The 27,394-nt window shown below is 39.6% G+C and overlaps 1 protein-coding gene across 2 annotated transcripts; it reads right to left on the bottom strand.

Annotated features, from left to right (window-relative positions):
• Positions 1-11,352: 11,352 nt before the first annotated feature.
• LOC119741677 lies at positions 11,353-23,915 on the bottom strand. 2 transcript variants are annotated; one of them, XM_038217532.1, is made up of 8 exons: positions 23,896-23,915; positions 19,602-19,818; positions 16,052-19,080; positions 14,775-15,337; positions 14,104-14,148; positions 13,378-13,524; positions 12,716-12,844; positions 11,353-12,398 (listed from the first exon to the last, which is right to left on the bottom strand). In XM_038217532.1, exons 1-8 carry the CDS (start codon positions 23,898-23,900, stop codon positions 12,175-12,177), a joined length of 4,359 nt encoding a protein of 1,452 aa, XP_038073460.1. In that variant the 5' UTR covers positions 23,901-23,915; the 3' UTR covers positions 11,353-12,174. The 2 variants fall into 2 exon arrangements, with proteins under 2 accessions (XP_038073460.1, XP_038073451.1); XM_038217523.1 differs by having other exon boundaries at positions 12,716-12,847.
• Between the last annotated feature and the right edge of the window lie 3,479 nt (positions 23,916-27,394).

Below are 27,394 nucleotides of genomic sequence, written 5' to 3' on the forward strand. Positions count from 1 at the left end.
GGGATGTATTATTGATAAAAAAAACAATCATAATGCGGAAAAGCCCTGTGTTCTGTTGCAAACAAACAGACATACAGCTCTAGTTATTTTTTTGTTTGTTCCATGCAAAATCCCTTTGACTTTGTACACGATTTTGGTACACACCACTTTTGGCATTGAACTTTGTCATACATCATTCAAATTAAGCATTTGCATTGTCCTTATAGCAAAGTTGTGTCCCGAAGAGTGACGTCATGATTAGGTCATCAGGGGTCACGGTCATCACAAACGTGCATATTTTGAAGTCCTATATCTACAGAACTGTAGGTCCTATTGGGTTGAATTTTGGTATGTGAGTAGACCGGGATGTGTTATAGGTAAAAAATGAGGTGATGTCATGATGACGTCATCATGTGATTTTATATGAATATTTGAGTTTTTGGACCTTTTAGCCATATCTCAAGAACGCAATATGCAAAATTCCAAATTATTTTTGTAATTGGTTTGTTAGGTAATAGTTACTTGCACATGAAAAATGTGTGACGTCATCATGACGTCATCAAAATGCGATTTTTCAAAACACATATAAGGAAAGGTCCGATGGTCATGAAACTTGGTGGGTAGGTAGCTAATGGTACTAGTGTGCAAAGTCCGAAGTGATGTCACGATGACGTGATGGTTTAATTTTTTTTTGATTTTTTTAATATTTATTATCATATTCTGCTTCCAAAATTGCTCTAACGTGCATATTTTGAAGTCCTATATCTACAGAACTGTGTGTCCAATTGGGTTGAAACTTGGTATGTGGGTAGACTGGGATGTGTTATACATGTAGGTAAAAAAAATGAGGTGACGTCATGATGACGTCATCATGCGATTTTATATGAATATTTGAACTTTTGTCCAAAGTGACGTCACGATGACGTCATCGTTTGATTTTTTTAATATTTATAATTATATTCTGCTTCCAAAATTGCACACTTCCGTACATCGGATTGACTTAAAACTTGGTACAAACCAAGACCACAATGACAAAAGTGTTGTCAAGATGACGTCATTGCAAAGTTTGTGTCGTCATGTGATAAAATTATATTAATATGGAATTTTTCTAAGCATTTTAAACAACCTTTTAAGCACTCTAAAACGTGACTGCAAAAGGACCAACAAAGCATAAACATGTTTAAAATGCGAAAAAGCCTCATGTTCTGTTTTCAAACAGACATACAGCTCTAGTTATTATTATTATTATTAAGGGTGCTCAGACAAAGACATGGCCTCTTGACACAATACTGACCTCTACTGTGAAGGAGCACATCAAATGTTGATGCTTTCGTTATTCTTTTTCCTTACATATAGGTCAAGGTGGTATTAAGAAATCAGGGAAGAAATGACAGGAGATGTGTGGTACAGGAGAAACCTATCACAAGGAAACTGATCCAAAATTGTTCAGGATGTAAGTTGCAAAGACTTCATGTGAATCTATCATTAGTTTTTAAGTACCGGTAGTATGTAATTTTAGGTTAATATCAGGAAACTTAATGTTCACACTTAATTCATGTAAACCACTCATGTCACGTCTGTTCACCGTGTACTCAACGGGCATTTAGTGTTTGTATGTCTGGTTTCTGAAGATGATGGATCTTATTTTAGTAGCAGACGATGGCTCGACGATGTCGACGAAAAATATAGACCAGTGCATTATGGTCTGCAAAATAGACCTTAATTCATTGGTTTGTTGAGTTAAAGATGAAAATTGGTTTCATTGTCTAATATTGTCAAATTTGTGAAAAGATTTTATTACTAACGTGAGTCTTTTAATGCCAATTTCTACCAAGATTGCATTTTCCCAGCAACAAAAGCCCCTTTCTAAAATAGAAGGAAGTCAAGCTGATTGTTTGATTGTATTTTTACCACGGGTCTTTCACAAATTTCTTCAAAAATATGGATTTTTAATAGCTGATAATTCTCTTAAACCATTTGTAAATGGTCTGGTGTCCATACCCTCCATTACAGCTACGAACAATTTGATGAGGAGGGAACTAGTCTTGTTAGCTATTGAGAGCTTGGACTATTCGCTGGACTGTTGCATTCAGTCTCAATTCTCCATGTACCAACCTCACCTCACTTTATACACGGTGCACAGTATGCATTTCATCATGTACGCTTTATTGTAAGCTGTACACTCAGAATGGGAGCCCAAAAAAATGAGCCTTACATTTAAACTCAACTTTCACAAAATCTGCTAAAAGAGCCTGATTTAAACTCAGAATACAGGCTTTTGAAAACTGGTAGTTCATTAACTATACACATAACCTTATTATTGGGAAATTGCAATCTTGGGAAAAATGAGGTCAAATCAACAGATATTTTATTTTTAAAGAATCATTGAAAAATACAAAAGTAAGTTAAAATACTTTCAATTTTTCAAATGTCAGATAATAAAAATAGCTCTGAAAATTTCATAAGTTTACAAATGTAATGTATTACAGTATTCTCCTGGTGTACTTTTTGCAAAATTATTCAACGAAAACATTGCGGACATTTTTTCCCTGAAAGGACGTGAAAAAATTCATTCACTTTTTTGCACTTGTGCACAAGCTAATGACGTGTCCATGAACAGACATGATGTGATTTCCATATGCATGTACTGGTAGAGTGTACATTGAGGTTCATGCTGAGTATTGTGCATTAATAAAAATATACATGTACATTTATACCGTACAATTGTATCTTAAAAATCATTAGCATCACCAAGAATCCTTTACTAGTAAAAAACACGATAAGCAATGGAGCTTAGAATATTGTACAGAATTACATGTAATATCTACACCCCAGTCATTTTTCAGTAAAATTAAAAATGTGTCTCCATTGCCTCAGCGGGTATTTATTTCCACATGTACATGTATCATTGATTTCAATGTATTTGAAGATAATAAAAGACTTTTTATGGGTTTTCATGTAATATTTGTTAATTTTTGTGATCTACTGTTTTAATACAGGCTCAGGAGATCACAAACATGAATGTTTAACCGTTTTAACACTGGACTTTGTGAGATTCACCAAGACATGCAATGTCAAAATCCGCATGGGTAAACTGTTACCACACTGCCTGCTTTTGGGCTTTTGACTAGGAAAGTTGAGAGCATGGCTGAAGTATTCAATCTGGGCTTAAAGCTACAGTCCATCATTTGCAGCTATCCAACAAGTAAATGACGCAATTATTGTTGAAAAACATACTTGGTTGAAAGATAGTAAGGGGACTACACTTCCTGTGAAATTATTCTTTCTGGCAAGCTGTCATTTTAAAGAAATCAACAAAAGAAGGCCTTTCCAATCGTGCGTCTAAGATGCACTGTTGGAAATTTCTGTTAGTAGTTCGTTTTTTTATTCGGCGAAGCGCGCCCAAGTTTTGGCATGATGCACACGTGCGCGGTTGCTATAATTCGTTGGATCAGTGCACGACATCGCGTAGCTGCAATCGACTCAGTGAGAATGTGTCTCAGATGCTGAATTCAGGCCCAATTCAAAACATGATTCAGCAACTTGTGATTTGAAATCAAGATCCTAGAATGCATTTTTTCTTAGAATATACAGCTGGAGCTGAGCTGAAACTTCATCAAGTTAGTTGTTCAGCACTCTTCTTTAGATTTGAGCACTTTTGTTGCTTCGAACGAGCAAAATGCAGAAATTACAAATGATGGACTATACCTTTAAACACTGGTTGGCCTAAAATGGCAAAAATAATCATCGTCTGAGTTTTACCTCCCTATGTGGAAACAGATTTCTCCAAAGCTGTCTTGATTATCTTGATTATACACATTCGAGGGTCAATCTCACAGATTTTCTTCAAATTTCAATGCTTCAATTATTTGGTCGTATGAGAAGATTCGAAAACCAAAATTATAATGTTTTGGATCACGCAGTTTTGAGTTACAGGTCATTGAACTTTCGACCTTACAATTGTTCACTACAACTTTGGATGTCTATATCGCTGGTAAGGAATGTCTTACAAAAAGGATTTTTATTTTAAAATAAAGCTCTTTACATGGGACATCATCTAGTTTGCAAATAAAAAAGGATCAATTATTTTAGCGTGTGGTCAAGCAAAATAAACTTTAACCTTTGACCTGGTACTGGCCACAAAATTAACCTTTTGAAATTTTGTCCATAAGGGGCTTCAGGTGTACTCATTGTGCTTGTGGAGTATAACAGTTGGATCTCAAGGGGTTAAGTTGGAATGTAAGTTTATATGAGAGCAGTACCTAAAAAATGCATTAAAATGTGCACCTTTGTACGGGTACAGTGGAACGTCGCTATACCGAACGCCGTTATACAGAACATTCGGCTGTATCGAACATCGTCCTTGGCTCCCGATTTTGGTGAACAAAACCAACCGAACATTGATGTTAAAAAATGTCAACAGAAGAGTGACAAGTGGCTATTATTTCCTGAATAAATAGAATGGGAAAGCCACCCATTGCTGTAGGTAGTATACATAATTCAATAGTCCGCACATGTTCAAAAATCGTCTTTCAGTTAGTACCCGAGCACCACCAGCTTCAAATTGATACCGAACGATCTCTATTTATACAAACCTTTTCTGTGGATCCCGTGATGTTCATTATTATAATAGCGCCGTTCCACTGTATATAAATGTATGCATACTTAAAAAACTGTAAATACTGTATAGCATACAGTTTAATCCGTCTAAACCCCTTGAGATCCCATTTTTATATTTAATAAGCACAATTAGTACACCCGAGGCTTTTTTTGTACAAAATTTAAACATTTTAATTTTGCAGTCGCACGAGGTCAAAGGCTACATTGATTTTGCTTTTACCTCACAGTGAAATTTCAAAGTTGTTCTTTTTCATGGCAAACTATTATTTTAAGAGTTTCAATTACTATTTACTATATGTCAAAATTTAAATGACCTCTGTATCTCCAAAACCGCATGACACAACGCATTCAAATTTGGGAACGTTTTCATATGACCAAAGAGTTAAGCAAATTTGAGGAGATTGACCTGGGAAGGTGTGTTGATTTGAATGACCCCAAAGGTAAATCCATCATTAATGAAATTTAAATTATGAGCAAAAGTGCTTTTCTTACAACTTCTGTTAACTTTGTGTGTGCAAATTTGTTTCTGCATTCAATAGGAGACATCGAATAGGGTCCCCAATTCCCTAGAGGTCCCTAATTTGGATTTGTGTACAAAACATATGGGAGGTCTTCCTAAAAAATTAAAGTACAAACAAAAGAGGGACAATAGGGGTCCCCGAAATACACGCTTGTGCGCGTTTGTTGATGGTGTAAATCAAGGACACACATGTGCAACATCATCAGTGAATTGTGGATAGGAACCAAATCGAGGACGACCTCGATTAGAAAACATGTACAAACCACCCATGTTTGTTTTACATACGCTATGTGGATATTGTTTGTTTTCGTGTAATTAAGAAAACTTGGTACAAAAAATAACTTTACTTAGAACTGTGAAAACTCTTTCAACCCCAAATTTGTCTCTTTATTTCCTTGAATGTTTCTCTTTATTCTGCGACAGGTAACCCTAACCCTAAAATGCCTCTAAACCTGTTTCCAGAGAGGGCGAAACGTTATGTGGACACAGCTTAGTCCACATAACGTCAACACACCCTGCATTATGTCGACATCTTTTGTTCACATGTCAACACAGTGACTGTAAGACAAACTCAATGAGAGCTGTTGTGAAAAAGTACAAACAAAGGAAAAGGGAAGAGGAATAAAAGAAAATCCTTGATTTACACCATAAACAAATCTGTGTTCATGTAAGTGTAAATGTATTGTTTCTTAAAATGTTTTCTTTTGTTAGTGTTGGTTTTGTACATGTATGTAATGTCCACAATAAATGAAACTATTCGGTCTTTGCCTGTTCATCTGTAAGATGGTGTCGATGTTTTATATTTTTCAATCTATAGATCTGTTCAGTTTTCAGGGTTTGCTTCAATCTGAGCATGTATGACACATATGAACATTCAAAGGAGACATCTGACTTTAAGTTACTTGCTTGCACAATGAGAAAAAAAAACCTTGTTGATTTTGCATTGTGCTGAAAATGTTTTACCATACAAACTACATGTTCTATTTAGTCACAGGGAGTAGGCCTAAGTGATTTTGTCACAATGCACGTACATACGTACCGGTATTTTGACAAAATCCTTTATGGGCTCCTTGCACCAACATAAAAGTAAGAGGGCGTTTTTTCATTACCACTTTCGATAACCCCCGTGGGCGGGACATGCCGCGTGTGCGTACTACCGTACCGGTGTCACATGAAAATCAGACTCTATGAAAATCGGACTCTTTCCCTTTTATTAGTTAAACCCTCTCACGTGACCGGTCCCTCTCCTATCTATGCATGAGCATGCGCAATACCACCAAAGAGTCCGTATTTCGTAAAACCTAAATTCATGCTACACCGGTACCATAGATATCTATGACCGGTATATGTAGTTCGTGCGCGTTTATCGCAAAGTACACACTACTTATTATATTCTGAATGTGCACAAAGCCATAGTGTCTTTGCATGAGTGTCGGGCGTCCCAGACAGTGCGTTGCCTAGAGAGTCAAGTCAGAATTGCTTTAAGTCGGTATCTTAAAAAAAAAAAAAGTAGCGAAAATCACTTAGTTTACGCCTTTCCAGATGCCCAACAAGGTACACTTCAGCGTGCGTTCCACTTCAGTGCCGTATAACAATGCGCACACACTGTATGTACATTATACAACACGCGTATTACCCCTAGAACTATGGGTATTACTTGTAATACCCATAGATAGGCATATCAACGCAAACATGCTGTATAATACATAGCCTTGGTCAAGGCGCTAGTTGCACTTGTACGCATGCGCATACTATCATTTCGCTTGTACCGTACCCCCCGCGGCGCAAACCGAAAATCATCGCTGGATCATATGCGTGCACGTTTCTAGTGTCAGGTTGGCTCAGTGCGGAAAGGGCATATTTTTCATCATTTTGGCAAAAAAACCCACAAAATCCAGCGATGTTTGCTCTGCGCATATTACGTGAGTATGTCATGAGGTGTAGTACGGAGTTTGGGGGCAAACTGTGCAGCGGTTCTGTGGGAAATGTCTCCATTTTGATGGACGTTTTTGTACTTAATTAGTGTTTTGTGCTGAAAACGATTTTGCGGGGTTCTTAATCTGCTCCTCACCATGGGATGCGTGTGCGTTCTCCGCGAAACTTTGGATGCGCGAATACGCAGACAACGCTGATTGCGTGTTAGGAATATTATCAAAACAATCTGCGCGCGTTTTTAAGAATAAAAACGCTCATTACCTGAAATACTGTGAAATGATTGGCTTCTACCGAAATCGATAGAAGCCAATCACATCGAGAATTAATTTCCATAGACTGTGTACAAACGTGGAACAAACCAGCGCGTACGCTTGGCAGATTGACCAAGTCTGGGCTGCTGCCAACCTCTTGCCCCATGGGTACGATCTTGCAGTGCCATGTTGTTTCCCATCATGCCTTGCGAGTGTAAGTGTAACCCGGAAAAATGGCACAAGATCAAAAATAAAGAAATACCTAGAAAAATCTGAACCGTGGGGACTCGCTTCTCTTCGGATCAACAAGAAAAAGTAAACAGGAATCTTTTAGGGAGGAATCGCGAGATAATCCTAAGAATAGAGACAACCAAGGCAGTGTTTAGATTTCCACTTCAACAAAAAAAAACCCAAAGAAAAATTTATTTCATGAAAGAATTATCTAAAGAGGCAATTTCTACAAAGCAACAATGTAGGGAACAAAAGGAATCAAAATATTAAATTGTATATTGAAGACCTTCATGAAAACAGATGGAAATATAATCTAATAATCAAAACTCCTTGTTCAAGTTAAAAAAGTTAAATTTGAGGTACACCACTTTTGAAAGCCAGACCCACTGTGACCTAGACCTGAAAAAATCCAATCCTTTACAGTTTAAAACAACAACCAAATATAAGTAGCAATGTCAAAAAGAAAAAGAATCTAGAACAAAGTAACCAAAAAAACCAACAACAGTGTTCAAAGAAAGTCATAAATCAAAAACACTCAAGCTTAAACAAAAAGAAAAGAAAACAAGAATATTCCAATTAAGCATCATATCAACAAAATGTGTGACAATACAGTAAAACATAATAATGTAAATAAACGGATAGTAAGTTTTGTTCTACACACAACTAATAAAGTTAAGCACCAATAAAGTTAATGTGAAACACCTGTCAACCCTGAACTAGAGATTGGCTACAGTAATTGAGACTAAAGCCAACAAAAAAAAGTCTCCGGTTTCTGGTATGCGCGCGCGTCGCCGTAGCCATGCGCGTCAGCAAAATGAAATTTTTTTTTTTCAATGAAAGATGATGTCTCAAAACCGCCACACTCACTGGTTTGACGGATCCTGTTGCTGCACAATTTTAACGTCCCATAATATTTGCACTAAGTTTAGTCGGGCACCATTTGCAGTCATCAGCCGACATTTGAAGCAAAAAAATCAGGTAAAAAAAAAAAAAAAGCCGCGTCGCCGCACCACTTTTTGGACAAGCTCCATACCAGAAACCGGAGACTTTTTTTTTTGGCCTAAGAGTGATATACTGCAAAAATACACTGCACCCGATTTGACCAATAGACAGGTCACAGAGTTCAAAAATTGTCACAGAACCACAAGCCAAAATTTTTTTTTTACCCACCGAGTTCAAGCTATAAATCTTAAATTTTTAACCTTCTGAGTTAAGTTGCCATAGAGCAGTAGAGCTTAATTCTTAACCTTGTCCTGACCTGAACGGTGAACTCAAAGTTTCCTGAACACAGAGTTAATTTATCCATCTGTCTTATTCTTAACAGAAATACTTATTTGACATAAACTACATTGCTATCCTATACAAGCTATTGTAAAAATTCTAAGAGTTCTCAACAACTGTCTTGCATAATAAAAACAAGGCGAACAAAACCGTAAAGGCCTAAACACTTGATCAAATAATTTCTAGAAATGAGTAAACTACCATACAACTATTCTAAAAAAAATCTCTTTAAATCTAAGTACAGGGAAACATATGAAACTCTTCTTACACACACACACACACCCACCCATACTTACACGAAGGCATATATGGGGTACCAGATTGTGGGGTACCGATGTAAGTACAATTGCTCCTTGTGGGCCATGAATATGGGGTCCTCAATTATTCCCCACAAGGATTATCAGTGTTTCAAAAACACAAAATACCCCACAAAGTTCCGAGTCAACAAAACTGTGCTTGAACAAGAAACTCTTTAATAAATGAAACATTGAAAACCTTAAGTACAAAAACTATGCTTGTACAAGCATGGAGGAATTCCTCCATGGTACAAGAAACTCTTTAATAAATGAAACATTGAAAACCTTAAAAGTACAAAAACTGTGCTTGAACAAGAAACTCTTTAATAAATGAAACATTGAAAACCTTAAGTACAAAAACTATGCTTGTACAAGCATGGAGGAATTCCTCCATGGTACAAGAAACTCTTTAATAAATGAAACATTGAAAACCTTAAAAGTACAAAAACTGTGCTTGAACAAGAAACTCTTTAATAAATGAAACATTGAAAACCTTAAGTACAAAAACTATGCTTGTACAAGCATGGAGGAATTCCTCCATGGTACAAGAAACTCTTTAATAAATGAAACATTGAAAACCTTTAAAGTACAAAAACTATGCTTGTACAAGAACATCTTTAATAAATGCAACAGTGAAAACCTTAAAAACACGAAACTTTATGCTCGGCCAAAAAAAAAGTTTTGCTTCCGGTTTACCCGACCAACCCTATTCGAACAGCCTCGGGGCTATTTTTTTCAGGAAAAAAGGACCCTCCCCCCCCCAAAAAAAAACCACCCACCCACAACATAAATTAGGCCCCTACTACCTTTAACCTTTAAACCTCAACTACACGTAAGCTGTGTGCAAAAGAAATTCCCTACCTACCTACCTACACATTTTCAAATACCGTGTAATAATGAATCGGAAACATAACTATTTTTGTGGCCTTGTACAAGAAACTCTTTAATAAATACAACAGTGAAAAATGAAATAAAAATACAAAATTTTGAAATTTCTGGTAAAGTTCTAGGAATGGATGCATGCAGCTGTGGTGCTTTGCCCAACTTCTCGTTCAGGAATCCCTTTGGTTCAGGAAAGAACTGAATCGTTCAATACGTGACTTAAAAGCATCCACAATGTCTGACCAGTCAATATCCAATAACAACACATACTGTTGGGAAATGGCATGACATTAAATCATTCAATTTAAAAGAAAAAGATGCCATATAGACCTATTGGTTTATTTTGCATGTTCGATTGAGCAAGCTGCGTCAAAGGCAACAAGACTACAAGTTATTAAAAATGCACACATCTGGTCCGTTTTCCAAACCCCAGCTTAGGCTCCATCACTATTGCCAAACTGCATGAACGAAGCCAAAGCGGAGACGAAGCTGGGGTTTGGAAAACGGCCACTGTGTTCCAGAAGATAAACAAAGGGATAGTTTGGAGGCCAAGTTGCATATAATCTGCGAATGTCTAGCTTGGGCAAATCATCCTAAATTTCATGAACATTGTGTCCATTTTGTGCCTGAAATTATACCAGTATTGCATGAATATTGATCAATCAAGGAACGTCCGCCACCTGTTTAACTTACCATCCCATGGTATGTAAAGAATTACAATGTATTTTTGTGTGTGCGCGTTTCCAGTCTACTGTTCTTTTTCTCTTTTGATGTGCCGGTGTAGCATAAATTTAAGACTCTATGAAATACGGCCTCATTGGTAGTATTACGCATGCTTAATTAAGTGATGATCAGGATAATTAGGAGAGTGACCGGCACGTGAGAGGGTTTAACCAATAATAGGGAAAATGGGTCAGATTTTCACTGGAGTCTTTTTTTCATATCATACCATTACCAACACGTAAATTTGGCTGTATTAATCTAAAGCTATAAAAACAGTAAATACACCACGTGAATTTCCCGCTCGTTTTTTTTTTTCCGGTTATTTTCGGTTTATTTCTTCTTTTTTCACAACATAGCTTACCTGACCCGACCCAAACCAAAAATCCCAAAGCAAAACCGAACCGAAACCGACCCGACCCGACTTAAATGATGAAAAAAACGTCCCGACTTGACTGAAATGATGGAAAAACCGACCCGACTCGACTGAAATGATGGAAAAACTGACACGACCCGACTGAAATGATGGAAAAACCGACCTGACCCGACTGAAATGATGGAAAAACCGACCTGACCCGACTGAAATGATGGAAAAACCGACACGACCCGACTGAAATGATGGAAAAACTGACACGACCCGACTGAAATGATGAAAAAAAACGACACGACACGACTGAAATGATGGAAAACCGACACGACCCGACCCCGTCAGTTTCGAGTTGGGTCGGTATCGGTTCTGTTTTGCACATTACTTGCCAGTGTGTCTGCATGGAGTCCAATTCTCTGTGTACTGGACTAAGGTCCAAATTCTACATAAAATTGGCAGCAGGTAACGTTTACTTTAAGCTATAGATTTGGATACAGTCATAGCGACTAGGCCTAGAAACAGCCCTGTTGCAGCACTGCCATGTTTGAAAATGGCCACAGTAAGAAATTACTTCACCATCAAGAAAAGATTTTGCCATTTCTTACAGTAAATGTTCCACCAAGAAATGCATCGAGATGTTACAATTATTACCTTTTCACTATGGAAATCAACTTCAATTTCTTTGTTTTACAAACGCCCATATTAAACTCTTAAAACCTGCAGTATCTATTGGTTGTCCACTTCATCTTCTAAATGAAAGTCGTAACATTTTAATTGGTACACCAAAGCAAAGTAAAATTGTTGACACGATATGGCTTACACAAAAATAAGAAAAAAACATGTACCCATATAAAAAAACTTTCACTGGGTATTCCAACATCATAATTTGTTCCTTCATCCTCATGCCATGCATAAATGGACAATAACAGTCTGTGTTTGCACTTCAATCAAGTGCAACCTGCAAAATATGGACAGAAATGATCCTATTTGATACATGTATAAAATAGGGACATTTGCTGTAATGTGGAATAAATGTTAAAGTTAACATTTTTCAACTGCAACAAGGATATACTATGCAACTCTATGAATGTTTCAGTTCTTTTCTTTGTCCCGTTCGATGCCACATAGAATAGTTTTCACCTTGTACTTAACATCCCTCCACGACCGCTGATTGAGAGCAGGATGCATTTTTTCCATGCATGCTTCACACTCACTTTTACCAGGAACTCTGTGACACTTTATTATTTCGTGTAGTCCTGTCCAAACAGCCGAAGTTTCGGATTTGCTCCATGGCCTTCGAGATTTGGGAGCAGTGCCTGAAAGAAAAATCAATGCACACTGCAACTGAGAACTCGGGCAAGATTACACAACACAAAGTGGCTTTAATAAACAGATGGCTTTTGCTAGTTTTGTTCACTGCATAAAATACGCCATTTGTGTGCAAGGATTGAATAATCCAATGTTCACATTCCACATTTAAATTGTAGCCTTTAATAGTTTTGCTATTTCAATGGTCTCATAGACTGCTAGCTATTTGACCATCTCGATATATACATGTATAGACTGGGTTGAAACTGGTTACTGCAATCTGCCTTGTTGCTCAAATGGTATAAGGAGAATGAGTTAAACCAACCATTGGACTTTCCTGTTGGCCTGGGACCTGGTTCTGGAGACTGCATCGGGCTGGACACTGCAGAGGCACGGACATCTGTCACATCTCCAGTGCGTTGTTTCTTCCTGGTGTGCGTTGTGGACCCTGCTGCTGCTTTGGAAGTACCGACAAAGCAAATATATATTATACAGCAAAGCAAAATGTTTTAATGTGTTTTAGAAGATATATCATTAGCCACACCTTCCTGTTTTGGTAGTTTTGGTATTATCTGCAAAGTCGCGTAACAAACAATCCATTACATTGTCTTGTACACAGCAGTAACCCCCAGCATGCTGTTCGATTTGCTTCCATCAAACAGATTCCGTTGTTATTTGAGTTCCACTCAGGTACTGCAATTCGTCATGTGAGTGACCACTTAGGTCTATCCAAATTTGTTTGTAAAACAAGAAATAATCTAGTGCATTAGATCACTTTGATCTGAAATTACTAGTTTGCAACTTAATTAACATATGTCACAAATCAGTATTTTGTGAGATGGTTTCAAACAGGCCTGCAGTACGGTAGCTTTCAAAAAGATAAGCTTTTTGCCATTTCTGTGTCTTGAGCCTTTACGTATTCTACCCCCTTTAAAGTGTAGCACCAGTACTCAAATACAGTAGCGAGAATGAGTTAATTAAACCAACCATTGGACTCTCCTGTTGGCCTGGGACCTGGTTCTGGAGACTGCATCGGGCTGGACACTGCAGAGGCACGGACATCTGTCACATCTCCAGTGCCTCGTTTCTTCCTGGTGTGCGTTGTGGACCCTGCTGCTGCTTCGGAAGTACCGACTGGATTATACAATGTACAGCAACAGATTAACAATTGTGCATCAGCAGAAAACAATTACGTTTTAGTTGTATTACATGCCCATTTGTAAATTGTTTGCACTAGGTTGGTCTGCAAATCTTTTTGACAGCAGATGTTGCGGTAATGAGTTGCTTCTTCTTATGTGCTGGGCTGTTGCATTATACCAACATTTCTGGAGGAAAACCAGTAGTACACCCAAGGAAAAACAAACAAACAGTCATGTACATTATGCATGTATACAGCAAAAGGGGATTTTTCTCAGTAGGGCACTGTGTACAAAAACTAAAGAGGTATGTGTTTATAATGTTAAACACAAAGACACAATGGGACGTCCTTAGTTTGAGCCCATATACACAATTATTTGCACATGTATGTATGTTCACTGCAGTGATGAGCCAAGCATTAATTCAATTCCTGAACCAGCTATTTACACTTGGTAGTTCTTGGCAAAGCAATTTAGCAAGAAGTGAATCAATAATGCAAGAACATCACCCATTTCCAAACACAAATAATGGTTCTGGGCATTCAATATTAGAAACGGTTGTAACGGAAGTATGTACCTTGAGCTTCTTCAGTGTCTGAATCCATATCTGGCACAGGAATGTCTGTAAGCAAAATAGTGAACAAAAAAACCCCCAGAATAATAAGTTTACAAAATATACATTCAAAAACTTATGCATAAAATATGCATGCTAGATTCCATCAAAACACCTGCAGCTACATGTATGACTGGGCATGGAAAAATACGGAACAATTCATAACTTTGAGTGTCAACACTAATATCAATCATGTGGCATACACAACATCAAGTGACGCGGCAGTGATGAATTAAATCAATTATCAGGAAAACAAAGCTTGTGTACATGTACTATGAATTTAGTCAAAATTTACTGACAGGTTTGTTTGCAACTTTCCAATGATGGAATGCAGCTGTTATTTTATATTTACTTGGGGATAATTAGGAGAAAAGTAGGAGATACGCATTCTGATCACTAGGTAAATCTTAAATTGTCTAAGCTCCACATGTATCTAAAATGATTGAAAACTTAATGAGCAATTCTAGTTATGAGCTGTTGCAAAAAATGAATGCAAAGTTGAGGTCGGTGGCATGACAGTATAAGGTGCAGGGTCTTCATCAGAGGTTAAATTCAAGACCCTGATGTAGACTCTGCAAGGGGTAAACATTAGGCTACTGACTACAACCTCTAAAGCTTGAATATGTGACACTCACCATCAAGATCTATTTCGTCCAGGGACTTCCCCACAAACTTCCCTACATTGCCACTGTCAATGGCCAACATAAGTTTGGCTACTTTTGTCAGTTCGATAGTGGGTGCAGAGAGACGATAGTAGTCTCTGTGAACATTGATGCTGTGTCCAAGATGGTCTGCTAACCAATCCAACTGAGAGTCCTTGAGGTTGAGGATCTGGCTGACTGTTGCTGTATACTTTCGCATTTTTGTGGTGCGAATTAGATGCGGTTTCTGCAAATTGGCTTCCTTAGTGAGTTCTCGCAGACTATCACAGGCTCGTAGGTTGGTGTTACAGCCAGGTCGAGCAAAGAAGTATGGATTCTCTTTGGGTACCCCACAAACATCACGACAAGTTGTCAGCTGATCCATCGCTGCCTTGGTCTCTGCCGGAATCAGAATGGGTACTTTCCTCCCGCGTTTACCACGTGTATACACCATATCCAATTCCTGCATTAGGTGGCGTTCAAGAGGCGTCAGATACTGCTTTATGTCGGAGATACTTGCTGCATCCCAGTTGGGCCGACTTGTATACGACTTGAGACTACATGAAAAAAAAGAGGTTTTTTTTAAGTACATGTTAAAGTGTAATAATAGGGTTTAAAAAGATTTTAACATTTGCTTGGTGGAAAGACAATATACACTAGTTAGAGGTTTGTGGATGCACAATGTGTTTCATCTCTTTTATGGTTACATGTATGTGTGGCTCTGAAAAGAACCAGGTTTACTCAACATATATCAAACATATGTATGCTCTGTTTGCATTCAGGAAACTGAAGATGGATAGAGCATACTGTTTGACATGTCGAGTAAATGTGGCCAGTTCTTCTCAGAACCACATACATGTATACTCACCAAAGAGATCAACAAACCTCTAGTGTAATGGGGTTGAAATACATTTTTATTGCCAATTTCATAACCAATTCACAATGAACAGGCATACATCATTGATTCTAGTAGGGTTGGTGCACCATCTGATATTTTTTTTAACTGACAAACATAGCTGGGCACATTTATCGTTACATGTTTTCAGTGGTGGCTGACATGTCCACTATTAAGTACTCAATGTTGGCAACACCCCGATGAAATTATCAGCTAAACCATAATGCATAAAAGATGTCAAGCAGGAAAAGTGTATTATTACCACAGAGAGAAAATTGGGTATTGACTCCAAGATGTTTGTGACTATTAAACATTTTAGGAAGTTGATAAAGAAGAGCAAATATGAGCAAGTCCTTGTGACATTAACACAACTTACGCAAGCTGCTCTGTTTCGCCTGTTCTTCGTTTGTTGAAGGTTGTGAGTCGAGCAAGGACTAACTCACTACATCTCCGAAAATTCACGGCAGATGCTCGTTGTTCCAGGTTCACTGTTGCTTTCTCGATGTTTTCTTGCAGGAATGATGTGAACATTTTTACATCATCAGATTCAGGAAGCTCTGTAACCTTGTTATACTTGCGCTGAGAAATTTTGCCAAGGACTTCTGATGAGATCTGCTCGGCCCATTCAGCTTCTTTGAGCTTAAGGAAACACTTGGCCTCCTGCTCAGCTTTCTTGTCTCCTCTTCTCAGGGCTGAACACCTTTTGATTGCCGCCAATTTGGAAAGAGTGTGGCCCAGTTTTAAGGCAACTGAAGGTCGCTCAATTTCATCAGTCTGGCCTGATGTCAAGCGCACACCACGTACCACAGTGTCAAACTTCTGGGGCTCAATAAAGTCATCTACTAAAGCATTTGACTGTGTGATCTCATGTAGATTGATCATAAGCCTTGCAACCAGTCGCATTTCTTGAGCAACATAATGCCTTCTTCTCTGCGGGTCCATCCCAAAAGTGCGACTATGTGCATTTCCCAGCTGAATTATTAGGGGATCTTGCTTCACCACTTGGGATATCTTGTCCTGCTTCATTCCTACTAGAACAGTTTTCACCAATGGGGATGCTTCTGCGAAATCATTCATGAGTAGACAACTTTCAAGCTTTACATTTCTGAAACTGTCTTCGGTGTCTATTTCACTTTCCTTGGCAATGCAGTAGTACTTCATGTGCTTTCGAAAGTCACTGATGCGATAAAACCCCAAGCAATCTGGGCAGGGCCCATAGTCTGTGCTGTCACTACCATCATCTGAAGGTCTTCTAACCATTATGAGCTCTCCTTGCTTCAATTCCTTGACCATTTTGTTGTGGTAATAATTTCCACGATTTCGCAAAAGTTCAAAAGCTTTGGCCCTCTCTGTGGTTTTAACTTCCATAGATGCAATCCTTTTCACTTCTTCTTCATCTTTGTGAGCATGTAGTAAGTGCTTGCTGATTTTTGTTACAAGTTTAGAACAGAAAAAGCAAGCCTGACGTTTGTTGTAAACTCTCTGTTTTGTTTCTTTACTTCTTGAGACAGGGGGGAAATATATCGTATCTCTATCAGGAGGGATTTTGGATTCATCAGAAAAGTGCATGTCATCATCTGAAACACACAGAGATTCGTCACTACCATCAGGGGTGTTGCCATCACCATGTCCATCAGAAGAGTTCTCATCAGGAACTGTCGAGCCATCAAGACAAGAACCAACAGGACAGGCCCTATCAGTAACTGGCAAACATGAAGATGGTGAATTTCTCGCACTGGCATGTGATGCAATGCCACTTTCAATGTGAGCAGTACTACTAGCCCTTTCCCCTTTGCCATTTGGACAGTTTTGCAGTACACAAGAATCAACAAGCTTAGAAGAATCTCCATTTGCCTGAGAATTATTGTCATCACAAGCAGTGTTTTCCCCCGACACAGAAATCAAGTGTTGACAATCTCCAGCACTGTCATTTTGCATACTCGCCAACAAAGACATGACGTCACAACTTACGAACTGTGCCACACCATCAGCAGCAGGTGACATGGCCATGTCTGCATGAGCAACTTCTGTCCCAAGTTCTTGAGGGGTAGAGCATGATGAATTGAGGTATGTTTCATTGTACAGAAATACAGGAACTGTGGCTCTGTTTGAAGTTTCCATCAATGGTTTTCTCGAGTTGCACGGTAGTGGAATGATGAAAGAGATCTCTGAACTTGTATCAGAGTCCTCTACATATGACTTGTTTGGAGAAACATCAGCAGGGCATTCCCTTTTGTCACTGGCTACGGAGTCCTTAGTAGCCTGAGCGTCAGCACAGTATTCCATGTGGCCATCGGCTGTAAAGTTCCTGTTAACCCAGGTGTCAATCAGCAAGACATCACCATTGGCTGCAGAGTCCCTAGATGCCTGAGTGTCAGCAGGGTAATCCAAGTGACCATACACTGCAGTGTCCCCAGTAGCCCGAGTATCAATAAGACTTTTCATGTGGCCATCGGCTGCAGAGTCACCAGAAGCCTGAGTCTCAGCAGGGCATTCCATGTGGCCATCGGCTGCAGAGTCACCAGAAGCCTGAGTTTCAGCAGGGCATTTCATGTGGCCATCGGCTGCAGAGTCACCAGAAGCCTGAGTTTCAGCAGGGCATTCCAAGTGGCCATCAGCTGCAGAGTCACCAGAAGCCTGAGTTTCAGCAGGGCATTCCAAGTGGCCATCGGCTGCAGAGTCACCAGAAGCCTGAGTTTCAGCAGGGCATTCCATGTGGCCATCGGCTGCAGAGTCACCAGAAGCCTGAGTTTCAGCAGGGCATTCCATGTGGCCATCGGCTGCAGAGTCACCAGAAGCCTGAGTTTCAGCAGGGCATTCCATGTGACCATCGGCTGCAGAGTCACCAGAAGCCTGAGTTTCAGCAGGGCATTTCATGTGACCATCGGCTGCAGAGTCACCAGAAGCCTGAGTTTCAGCAGGGCATTTCATGTGACCATCGGCTGCAGAGTCACCAGAAGCCTGAGTTTCAGCAGGGCATTTCATGTGACCATCGGCTGCAGAGTCACCAGAAGCCTGAGTTTCAGCAGGGCATTCCATGTGGCCATCGGCTGCAGAGTCACCAGAAGCCTGAGTTTCAGCAGGGCATTTCATGTGACCATCGGCTGCAGAGTCACCAGAAGCCTGAGTTTCAGCAGGGCATTTCATGTGACCATCGGCTGCAGAGTCACCAGAAGCCTGAGTTTCAGCAGGGCATTCCATGTGGCCATCAGCTGCAGAGTCACCAGAAGCCTGAGTTTCAGCAGGGCATTCCATGTGGCCATCGGCTGCTGAGTCACCAGAAGCCTGAGTTTCAGCAGGGCATTCCAAGTGGCCATCGGCTGCTGAGTCACCAGAAGCCTGAGTTTCAGCAGGGCATTTCATGTGACCATCGGCTGCAGAGTCACCAGCAGCATGAGTGTCAGGCTGAAACACAATTATAGTATTTTCATTAGATGAATTACACTAGGACTCGTTTAAAAATTGATGATAAGTGTTGATGGTGTTTGATTACGACAGTGGTTGTTGTGGTGCATCTGCTCCACCACAAACACTGTGCTGAAAGTGGTGATAGCGATGATGATGATGATATTGACAATGGTAATGACGATGACTGTGATAAAAATGATAATGATTTTAACAACGACAATTTATACATGGAATAATAATGAACATATCCATATAGCACCAGCATCTATCCAAAAGTGCTCATGGTGCTTTATATTAATATACATGTATTTAAATGAAATAATAATACAGACTGATGGTCTCTGGGAGTGGTCCCGTAGATCATACACATGACAAAATATGGATCCATTAACTTATTCCCTATTTGATACAATTCATGTTAATATAAATACAACTTACAACTCAAAAAGTCACTCATCCTTTTGACTGCAATCAGCATTTTCTTTAATGAAAAAAAACAGAGAAATGTTTGTGTTTACCTGCAGCTGGTTCCATGGGAGGTCTTTTTCAGAAATCCCATAATCATACAGGATCTCTTGTCCAGGAGATATATTGCGCAGGGCAAACAGGCAGAGTGTTGGCTGTGTGTCTATTTGAAGCACCTTTACATGTGCATTCTGTTGTCGTTTAGTGCCATGGTTGACTAGCCTCCCTAAGATCAGTCCTTCCCCATCAGGTTCTCTGGTTGCATCCACACTTGAATAATAAAAATGGGAAAAACAACAAATCCATTTTAAATGGAATCACATAGTGATGCAAATTGGTTGTTGAACAGTCGTGTACATTTGCACAAGCCATGTACATTTGCACATTTGATTAACATACCCCACATGGTAACCAGTGTGGGGTTGGTTGGTTGTGGGAACCATTTACATGTAGCACACAATGTTTGACTGTTACTACCGTATTTGAACAAGTACCCCACATGGTACCCAGTGTGGGGTTGGTTGGTGGTGGGAACCATTTACATGTACATGTAGCACATAATGTTTGACTGTTACTACCGTATTTGAACAAGTACCCCACATGGTAACCAGTGTGGGGTTGGTTGGTGGTGGGAACCATTTACATGTAGCACATAATGTTGACTGTTACTACCGTATTTGAACAAGTACCCCACATGGTAACCAGTGTGGGGTTGGTTGGTGGTGGGAACCATTTACATGTAGCACATAATGTTGACTGTTACTACCGTATTTGAACAAGTACCCCACATGGTCCCCAGTGTGGGGTTGGTTGGTGGTGGAAACCATTTACATGTAGCACATAATGTTTGACTGTTACTACCGTAATTGAACAAGTACCCCACATGGTACCCAGTGTGGGGTTGGTTGGTGGTGGGAACCATTTACATGTAGCACATAATGTTTGACTGTTACTACCGTATTTGAACAAGTACCCCACATGGTACCCAGTGTGGGGTTGGTTGTTGGTGGGAACCATAAATGTAACACACAATGTTTGACTGTTACTACCGTAATTGAACAAGTACCCCACATGGTAACCAGTGTGGGGTTGGTTGGTGGTGGAAACCATTTACATGTAGCACACAATGTTTGACTGTTACTACCGTAATTGAACAAGTACCCCACATGGTACCCAGTGTGGGGTTGGTTGTTGGTGGGAACCATAAATGTAACACACAATGTTTGACTGTTACTACCGTAATTGAACAAGTACCCCACATGGTAACCAGTGTGGGGTTGGTTGGTGGTGGAAACCATTTACATGTAGTACACAATGTTTGACTGTTACTACCGTAATTGAACAAGTACCCCACATGGTACCCAGTGTGGGGTTGGTTGTTGGTGGGAACCATAAATGTAACACACAATGTTTGACTGTTACTACCGTAATTGAACAAGTACCCCACATGGTACCCAGTGTGGGGTTGGTTGGTTGTGGGAACCATTTACATGTAACACACAATATTTCACTGTTACTACCGTATTTGAACAAGTACCCCACATGGTACCCAGTGTGGGGTTGGTTGGTTGTGGGAACCATTTACATGTAGCACATAATGTTGACTGTTACTACCGTATTTGAACAAGTACCCCACATGGTCCCCAGTGTGGGGTTGGTTGGTGGTGGGAACCATTTACATGTACATGTAGCACATAATGTTGACTGTTACTACCGTATTTGAACAAGTACCCCACATGGTACCCAGTGTGGGGTTGGTTGGTTGTGGGAACCATTTACATGTAGCACATAATGTTGACTGTTACTACCGTATTTGAACAAGTACCCCACATGGTACCCAGTGTGGGGTTGGTTGGTGGTGGGAACCATTTACATGTACATGTAGCACATAATGTTGACTGTTACTACCGTATTTGAACAAGTACCCCACATGGTTACCAGTGTGGGGTTGGTTGGTTGTGGGAACCATTTATATGTAGCACATAATGTTTGACTGTTACTACCATATTTGAACAAGTACCCCACATAGTTACAAAGCAGAATTAGAGTAAAAAAGATTGGAAAATGGAAAGCATTTTTGAAGATCAAACTTGTTTTTAAATGTAATGCATTTAAAATCAGAACGTGTTTTAAAACATCGAATGTATTTTTCCAAACCGGATGAAATTTTACATACCGAACATCTATACGATTCGAACCCATTTCCTAAAACCGAATGCAATTTTACAGACCTGTAACATCTTTTTACAATTCGAATGCATTTCTTAAAACAGAATAAAATATTACAGACCTACTGTAATATGTTTTTACGATTCAAATGCATTTCTCAAAATCTAATGCAATTTTACAGACCTAACATGTTTTTAAAATTCGAATGCATTTCCTTAAAAACCGAATGCAATTTTACAGACCTAACATGTTTTTACAATTCGAATGCATTTCCTAGAACCGAATGCAATTTTACAGACCGAACGTGTTTGTATGATTCGAATGCATTTCCTAAAACTGAATGCATTTTTACAGACCTAACATGTTTTTACAGACCTAACATGTTTTTACGATTCGAATGCAGTTCAAACCGAATGAAAGTTTACAAACCTACACTCCAATGCAGATAACCCGACATGAAACAGCCGTATATGTTTTGAATTTGAAAAGCGTTTCAATCTTTTTGGCCACATTCAGCCCGAATTTTACCGATGATCCGAAGTGCACCCAAATCTGCGTGAACCTGGCCGCGTATTCGGCCCGATCCTCCAGCCCCGTATTCACGTAGTACGTAGGCCAATAAACAACACTATAGTTATGAGTTTTAAAAACTATTGTTTTTGCAACAAAACCGCCACATTGAGGACTAAAGAGCAGTCAAAATGCCCATGACATAAATAAGGGTGTCGCCCTGTCTACACTAGATTTTTCCCTGTTTTAAAGGGGAATAGGGTTCCCCCCCTACAATTTGTTGTTCATTTTTTTACTCAGTCTTGTGAATTTCTCATTTCTTTTGTTGGTTTACTCGGGATGGGTCCACTAGGTCCCCTCGTAGTTTACTTGTTTTCAATATTTAAATGTTTATATTTTTTCATATTTCAATTTTTGATATGAAATGCCTTGTATTGATATTTTTTACATCTTTTTTTAAGTATGTTTTCCTACAACTGTTATTATTTTATGTTTAGATTGGCTTATTTTGTAAAAACTGCAAAGTGCCTTGAGGGTCTTTTAGGCGGATTTTGGCTCTTTATAAATATCCATTATTATTATTTTTATTATTATTACACTTTATTTTGGTTTCAGCTGTATGAGGTGTTGCACATCAAGTTTTGCAGTTTGTCCAGCTACGAAACATGAAACGAATTCGAAGTGTTGTTATTCCGCGAAGTTATGATGGCGCTGCACTATTGGTGGATTAAAAAGGCAAGTAACGTTCGAGTTATCCTACACAGGCAACCCATCGCGCAACACAGATCTGCGCGATCATCCAATAGTACAGATTGGCCAGATCGCGCTTAACATAAACGTGCACACAATCATGAGTATAACTGGTTTCCTACTTCGACTACGCAAAGTGTATATGAGTTTTGTGGGAATCATCGAAATTGCAGTTTCTCACATACTGCATACGTATAAGGACATGGCTTATACATTGCCTAACGCTATGTATGAATCGAATCCTTGTACACGTCCATGTGGCATAGGAATTAAGTGCTGTTTTTGTGTGCCGGTGGGGCCAGGGACGGGCGAACTTCCCATGCGGTGCGCCATCAAAAATCATGGTACTCTCGCTATTTTACCCTATTTTATTTTATTTTCCCCTCATGTTCTCAAAAATCGTACTCATATGATTTTCAACACTTTTAACAATATTTGATTGTTACTATCATTGAACAAGTACCCCACATATGGTAACCAGTGTACATGTGGGGTTGGTTGGTTGTGGGAACCCCTTTGCATTCATTGTTAAACAGCCGTACATTTCCACAAGTACCCCACGTGGTAATACCAGTGTGGGGTTTGTGGAGTTGGGTGACTCTGGAACCAATCAATTGCCAGTCATTGCTTTACAGGCCCAGCACATTTTCAATTGCACATGGCCGTTGTTATCATCTACATGTAGCACCCACTGTTTTTTACAAGCGTACATGTACAGTACATTTGCACACTAGTACCCCACATGGCAAGCAGTGTGGACTTGGCTGGTTTTGTACTATTTGGCAGTTTGTGCTTCACATACCGGGCCATTTTTAACACCCCCACCTCCCCACAGTTACAAGTCTGTTTTAGTTTTCAAAAATAAAACATGTAATACAGTAATTCCCAGGATAGAAGTAGAAATAAAATAAAACTTACCACATCCTAATTATTCCAGTGTGTGAAGCAGTGTTGGAGCAAAGGCTTTCACCCTCAAGGCCAAGGCCAAGGCCAAGGCTTTGACCCTCAAGGCCAAGGCCAAGGCCAAGGCTTTGACCCTCAAGCCTCGAGGCCAAGGCCAAGGCTTAACCCTCAAGGCCAAGGCCAAGGCCAAGGCCCTGTTTTATGAAATGACCACTGATATAGAACTAATTACATGTATAGTCAAATGAGTGACACATCATCACGAAAGGGCGGATCCAGAACACAATTGGGGGGGGGGGAGGGGCAAAGAAATTTTGGTCCCCCCAAAAAAAGTGGGTCAAAAAATTACGGCTTGGGCTTCGGGGCCCGCTTAAGGGCCCCGAAAAAAAAAAATTGGATTCGAGATGCTCTGTGGTGCGATTTGAGGCAATTTCTGACCATTTTAACCGATGTTTTTTTAGGAAAAGATGGTGGTGTACTCATTGCCTGCCTTTATTACGACGTCACATTAAAAAAAATGGTTTCAGGGTTTTTTTAGGGGGGGGGGGCATGACCCCTTTTGGCCCCCCTGGGTCCACCCTTATCATCACGAATTGCTCGTTATGAAGAACAACATTTCTTTAATTGCAATCAACATGCTCGCATAGGCCTACACCGTTTTATGACTGCACTGTATCTATTAAAGTATAAGTTCAGGTCTTCAATATGGTTTAACTAAACAAAATAATGATTTACTTCTATATTGACACACAATTCTCCCAAGTGTAACAAAAGGGGGATCCAAGAAACTGATTTGGGAAATTTTTATTTGCTGGCCCAACATGGTCAGAAATATCAGCATTATCTAAAACAGATACATGCAAATCTTTAGCACTTATCAGGGAGACATATACAACCAATCAGATCTATTCCATAGTTATATGCAATTAAAGTGATCATCTCATTAGCCCCACAAGTGTACCGAATATTTTTGCAGCAAATCTACTACAATGGTAACAAAATGTGATGCTACAAAAGTGGAAGTGTGCCCAACACACAAATCTATAGGGTGCTTCCCTCCTCCATGGTAATACGATTAAAATGGTAACAGCAAAATTTCGAACAGATTTATCTGGAATATGCAAAAATCTATGGGCCTTGAAGAGCCTTGACTCAAAATTGCAAGGCCCTGAACTCTCAAGGCCAAGGCCAAGGCCAAGGCTTTTGCCCTCAAGCCTCGAGGCCAAGGCCAAGGCCCTAAAATCCAGCCTTAAGGCAGCCTTAAGGCCAAGGCCCAGCATCAAGGCACTACATCACTGGTGTGAAGTGCTTGGAGTGGTGAAGAAAAATCGAAAACATGAGCCTTCTTCCTTCTCTCTTTGCCTTCCCTCTTCCTCTGATATGAGGTCGCCATTATATATGCACAGAAATTCCCCCTTATGAATTTGTTCAGTTGCAAACACACCTCTTCCTGTTGACATGGCAAAAAGTGAACAATTCTGTAAATATACCATTTGTTCATTGTAGTCACTGAAAATAGAATTGTCCCATTCAAAACTGTTTAAAATGTGCAACTTGATCAGAACTGTGAATACTATCGGACATTGTTGAAATTTCACATATCCTGTAAAATTAATTGAGTCAACTCAATGTTCTACAGAAAGATCAGCTGAACAAGTACTTTTGAGGTGCAGTGTATATCCACGACCTAATAATGAATCATCTTGGGCTTCTATCTTGGTCAGCAAAGACTGGAATCAGAGATTTCAGGATAAAGTCTCAAACACCAAACCAACATACTAACATGTACTTCCCTAAACCTTATAAAATGAGCTTTCGCTTCAAATTTCTTGCAACAAATAGTATTTTATAGAAAAACCAATGTGCAATATGTCTTACCTTTAGAAACTGTTTCCTGCACGACAAACTTCTGCAGGTCCCTCCCAGTCCGTTTTGATGTTGTAGCAACATCAATTGGGTTCACTGCACCACTTCGAGCAGATTTGCGAGTTTTCCTTGGTGATCCACCAGGATGGACTCTGTAATTTCCAAAGCATTTTAGTTGTTTTAAAATTTCAAAAGTGAAGGGGGGGGGGGAGGGGGGCTTACCATCTTGACAGAAAGTTGAATTTGCAGCTATATTCCGACAAGTTATTCTCACCGTACCACTGCGTCGCGTCGTTCACGTAAAATTTATTTGAATTGTCAGCTACATTGTTGTTATGTTATTGTCATGTGACCCCGGGGCTCACGTGACGTGACGTGCATAATCCCATTCTTAAAATTGGGGGGGGGGGGGGGAACAATTTTCTCATGCGATAAAAAGGAGTTTTTGGGCATCCAATCTTAACATCTTGTCTTTTATAGCTGACAAAAAGGTTGTTACTTCTAACCTTTTTGTCAACTATAAAAGACAAGATGTTTAGATTGGATGCCTAAAACTCCTTTTTATGGCATGAGAAACTTAATTGTTCCCCCCCCCCCCCTATTTTAAGAATGGGATTATGCACGTCACGTCACGTGAGCCCCGGGGTCACATGACAATAACAAAACAACAGCTGACAATTCAAATAAATTTTACGTGAACGACGCGACGCAGTGGTACGGTGAGAATAACTTGTCGGAATATAGCTGCAAATTCAACTTTCCGTCCAGATGGTAAGTTAACCAGCATACCACCCACTTAATCAGGGAAGTCTACAGATATCTTACATGTCTTAGGCTGCATATCTTGTCGTTTTATGGCTATTTGGGGGCTGAAAATAATGAAGGTTTTTTTTTTTTTTTTTTTTTTTGTGGACGTGTGTCACACACAGGGATTTCAACGCGAGTTTGCGCTTGGACTCTACTATCGCCAAACCTGTCCAAATGTTAAAAAAGGCAATTTGTGCGGCCAAGTTACTCGGACTCGTCTAATACGGGCCTAATTTTGACAAACTTACCTTATGCAATATTTAGAACGATAGACAGCCATATAATTGTACTAAAGCAACGAATGTACCCAGCAGCAAGCCAATCAATAGGGTGACACAACAATATGTTACATTGTTTGCATGTTGCAGTTCTGATTTCAGTTGGTTACACTTGGTACATTCAAGTTTTGGCCTTGTACTAGTTGTAGTAGAAGCAGAACCCGAGGCTGCAGAAGGTTCCTCATGATCAGAATCATTGTGATGAACTAAAGTGCTGTCCCGGTCGGAGGGGAGTGAAATTGAGAAATCATCGCTGGATTGTGAGATTACATGTAAATCTCTCAGTGTAGACATTTTTTTCAACATGGCTGCACGCCTACCGCCGGTAACGTTAGGATTCATTTCGTTACAATATAGGCCTAATGTGTATAGCCTAGGCCTACTACATACATAGGGCCTACATGACCCTAGCCTAGGCATAAAGCACTGATCAACTAAATGTGCCAAAAAGTAAACTTACTGTTTATATCCACGTCGATCCATGTCCAAAAGTCACTCATAAGTCTGTCCTATGGGTTTTATCTTCAGGGAAAACGCTCCACTTTAGCATCTTTAGTGGCCAT

This window comes from Patiria miniata, unplaced genomic scaffold (assembly GCF_015706575.1).
Source record: "Patiria miniata isolate m_02_andy unplaced genomic scaffold, ASM1570657v1 HiC_scaffold_11, whole genome shotgun sequence".
Taxonomy (NCBI): Eukaryota; Metazoa; Echinodermata; class Asteroidea; order Valvatida; family Asterinidae; genus Patiria; species Patiria miniata.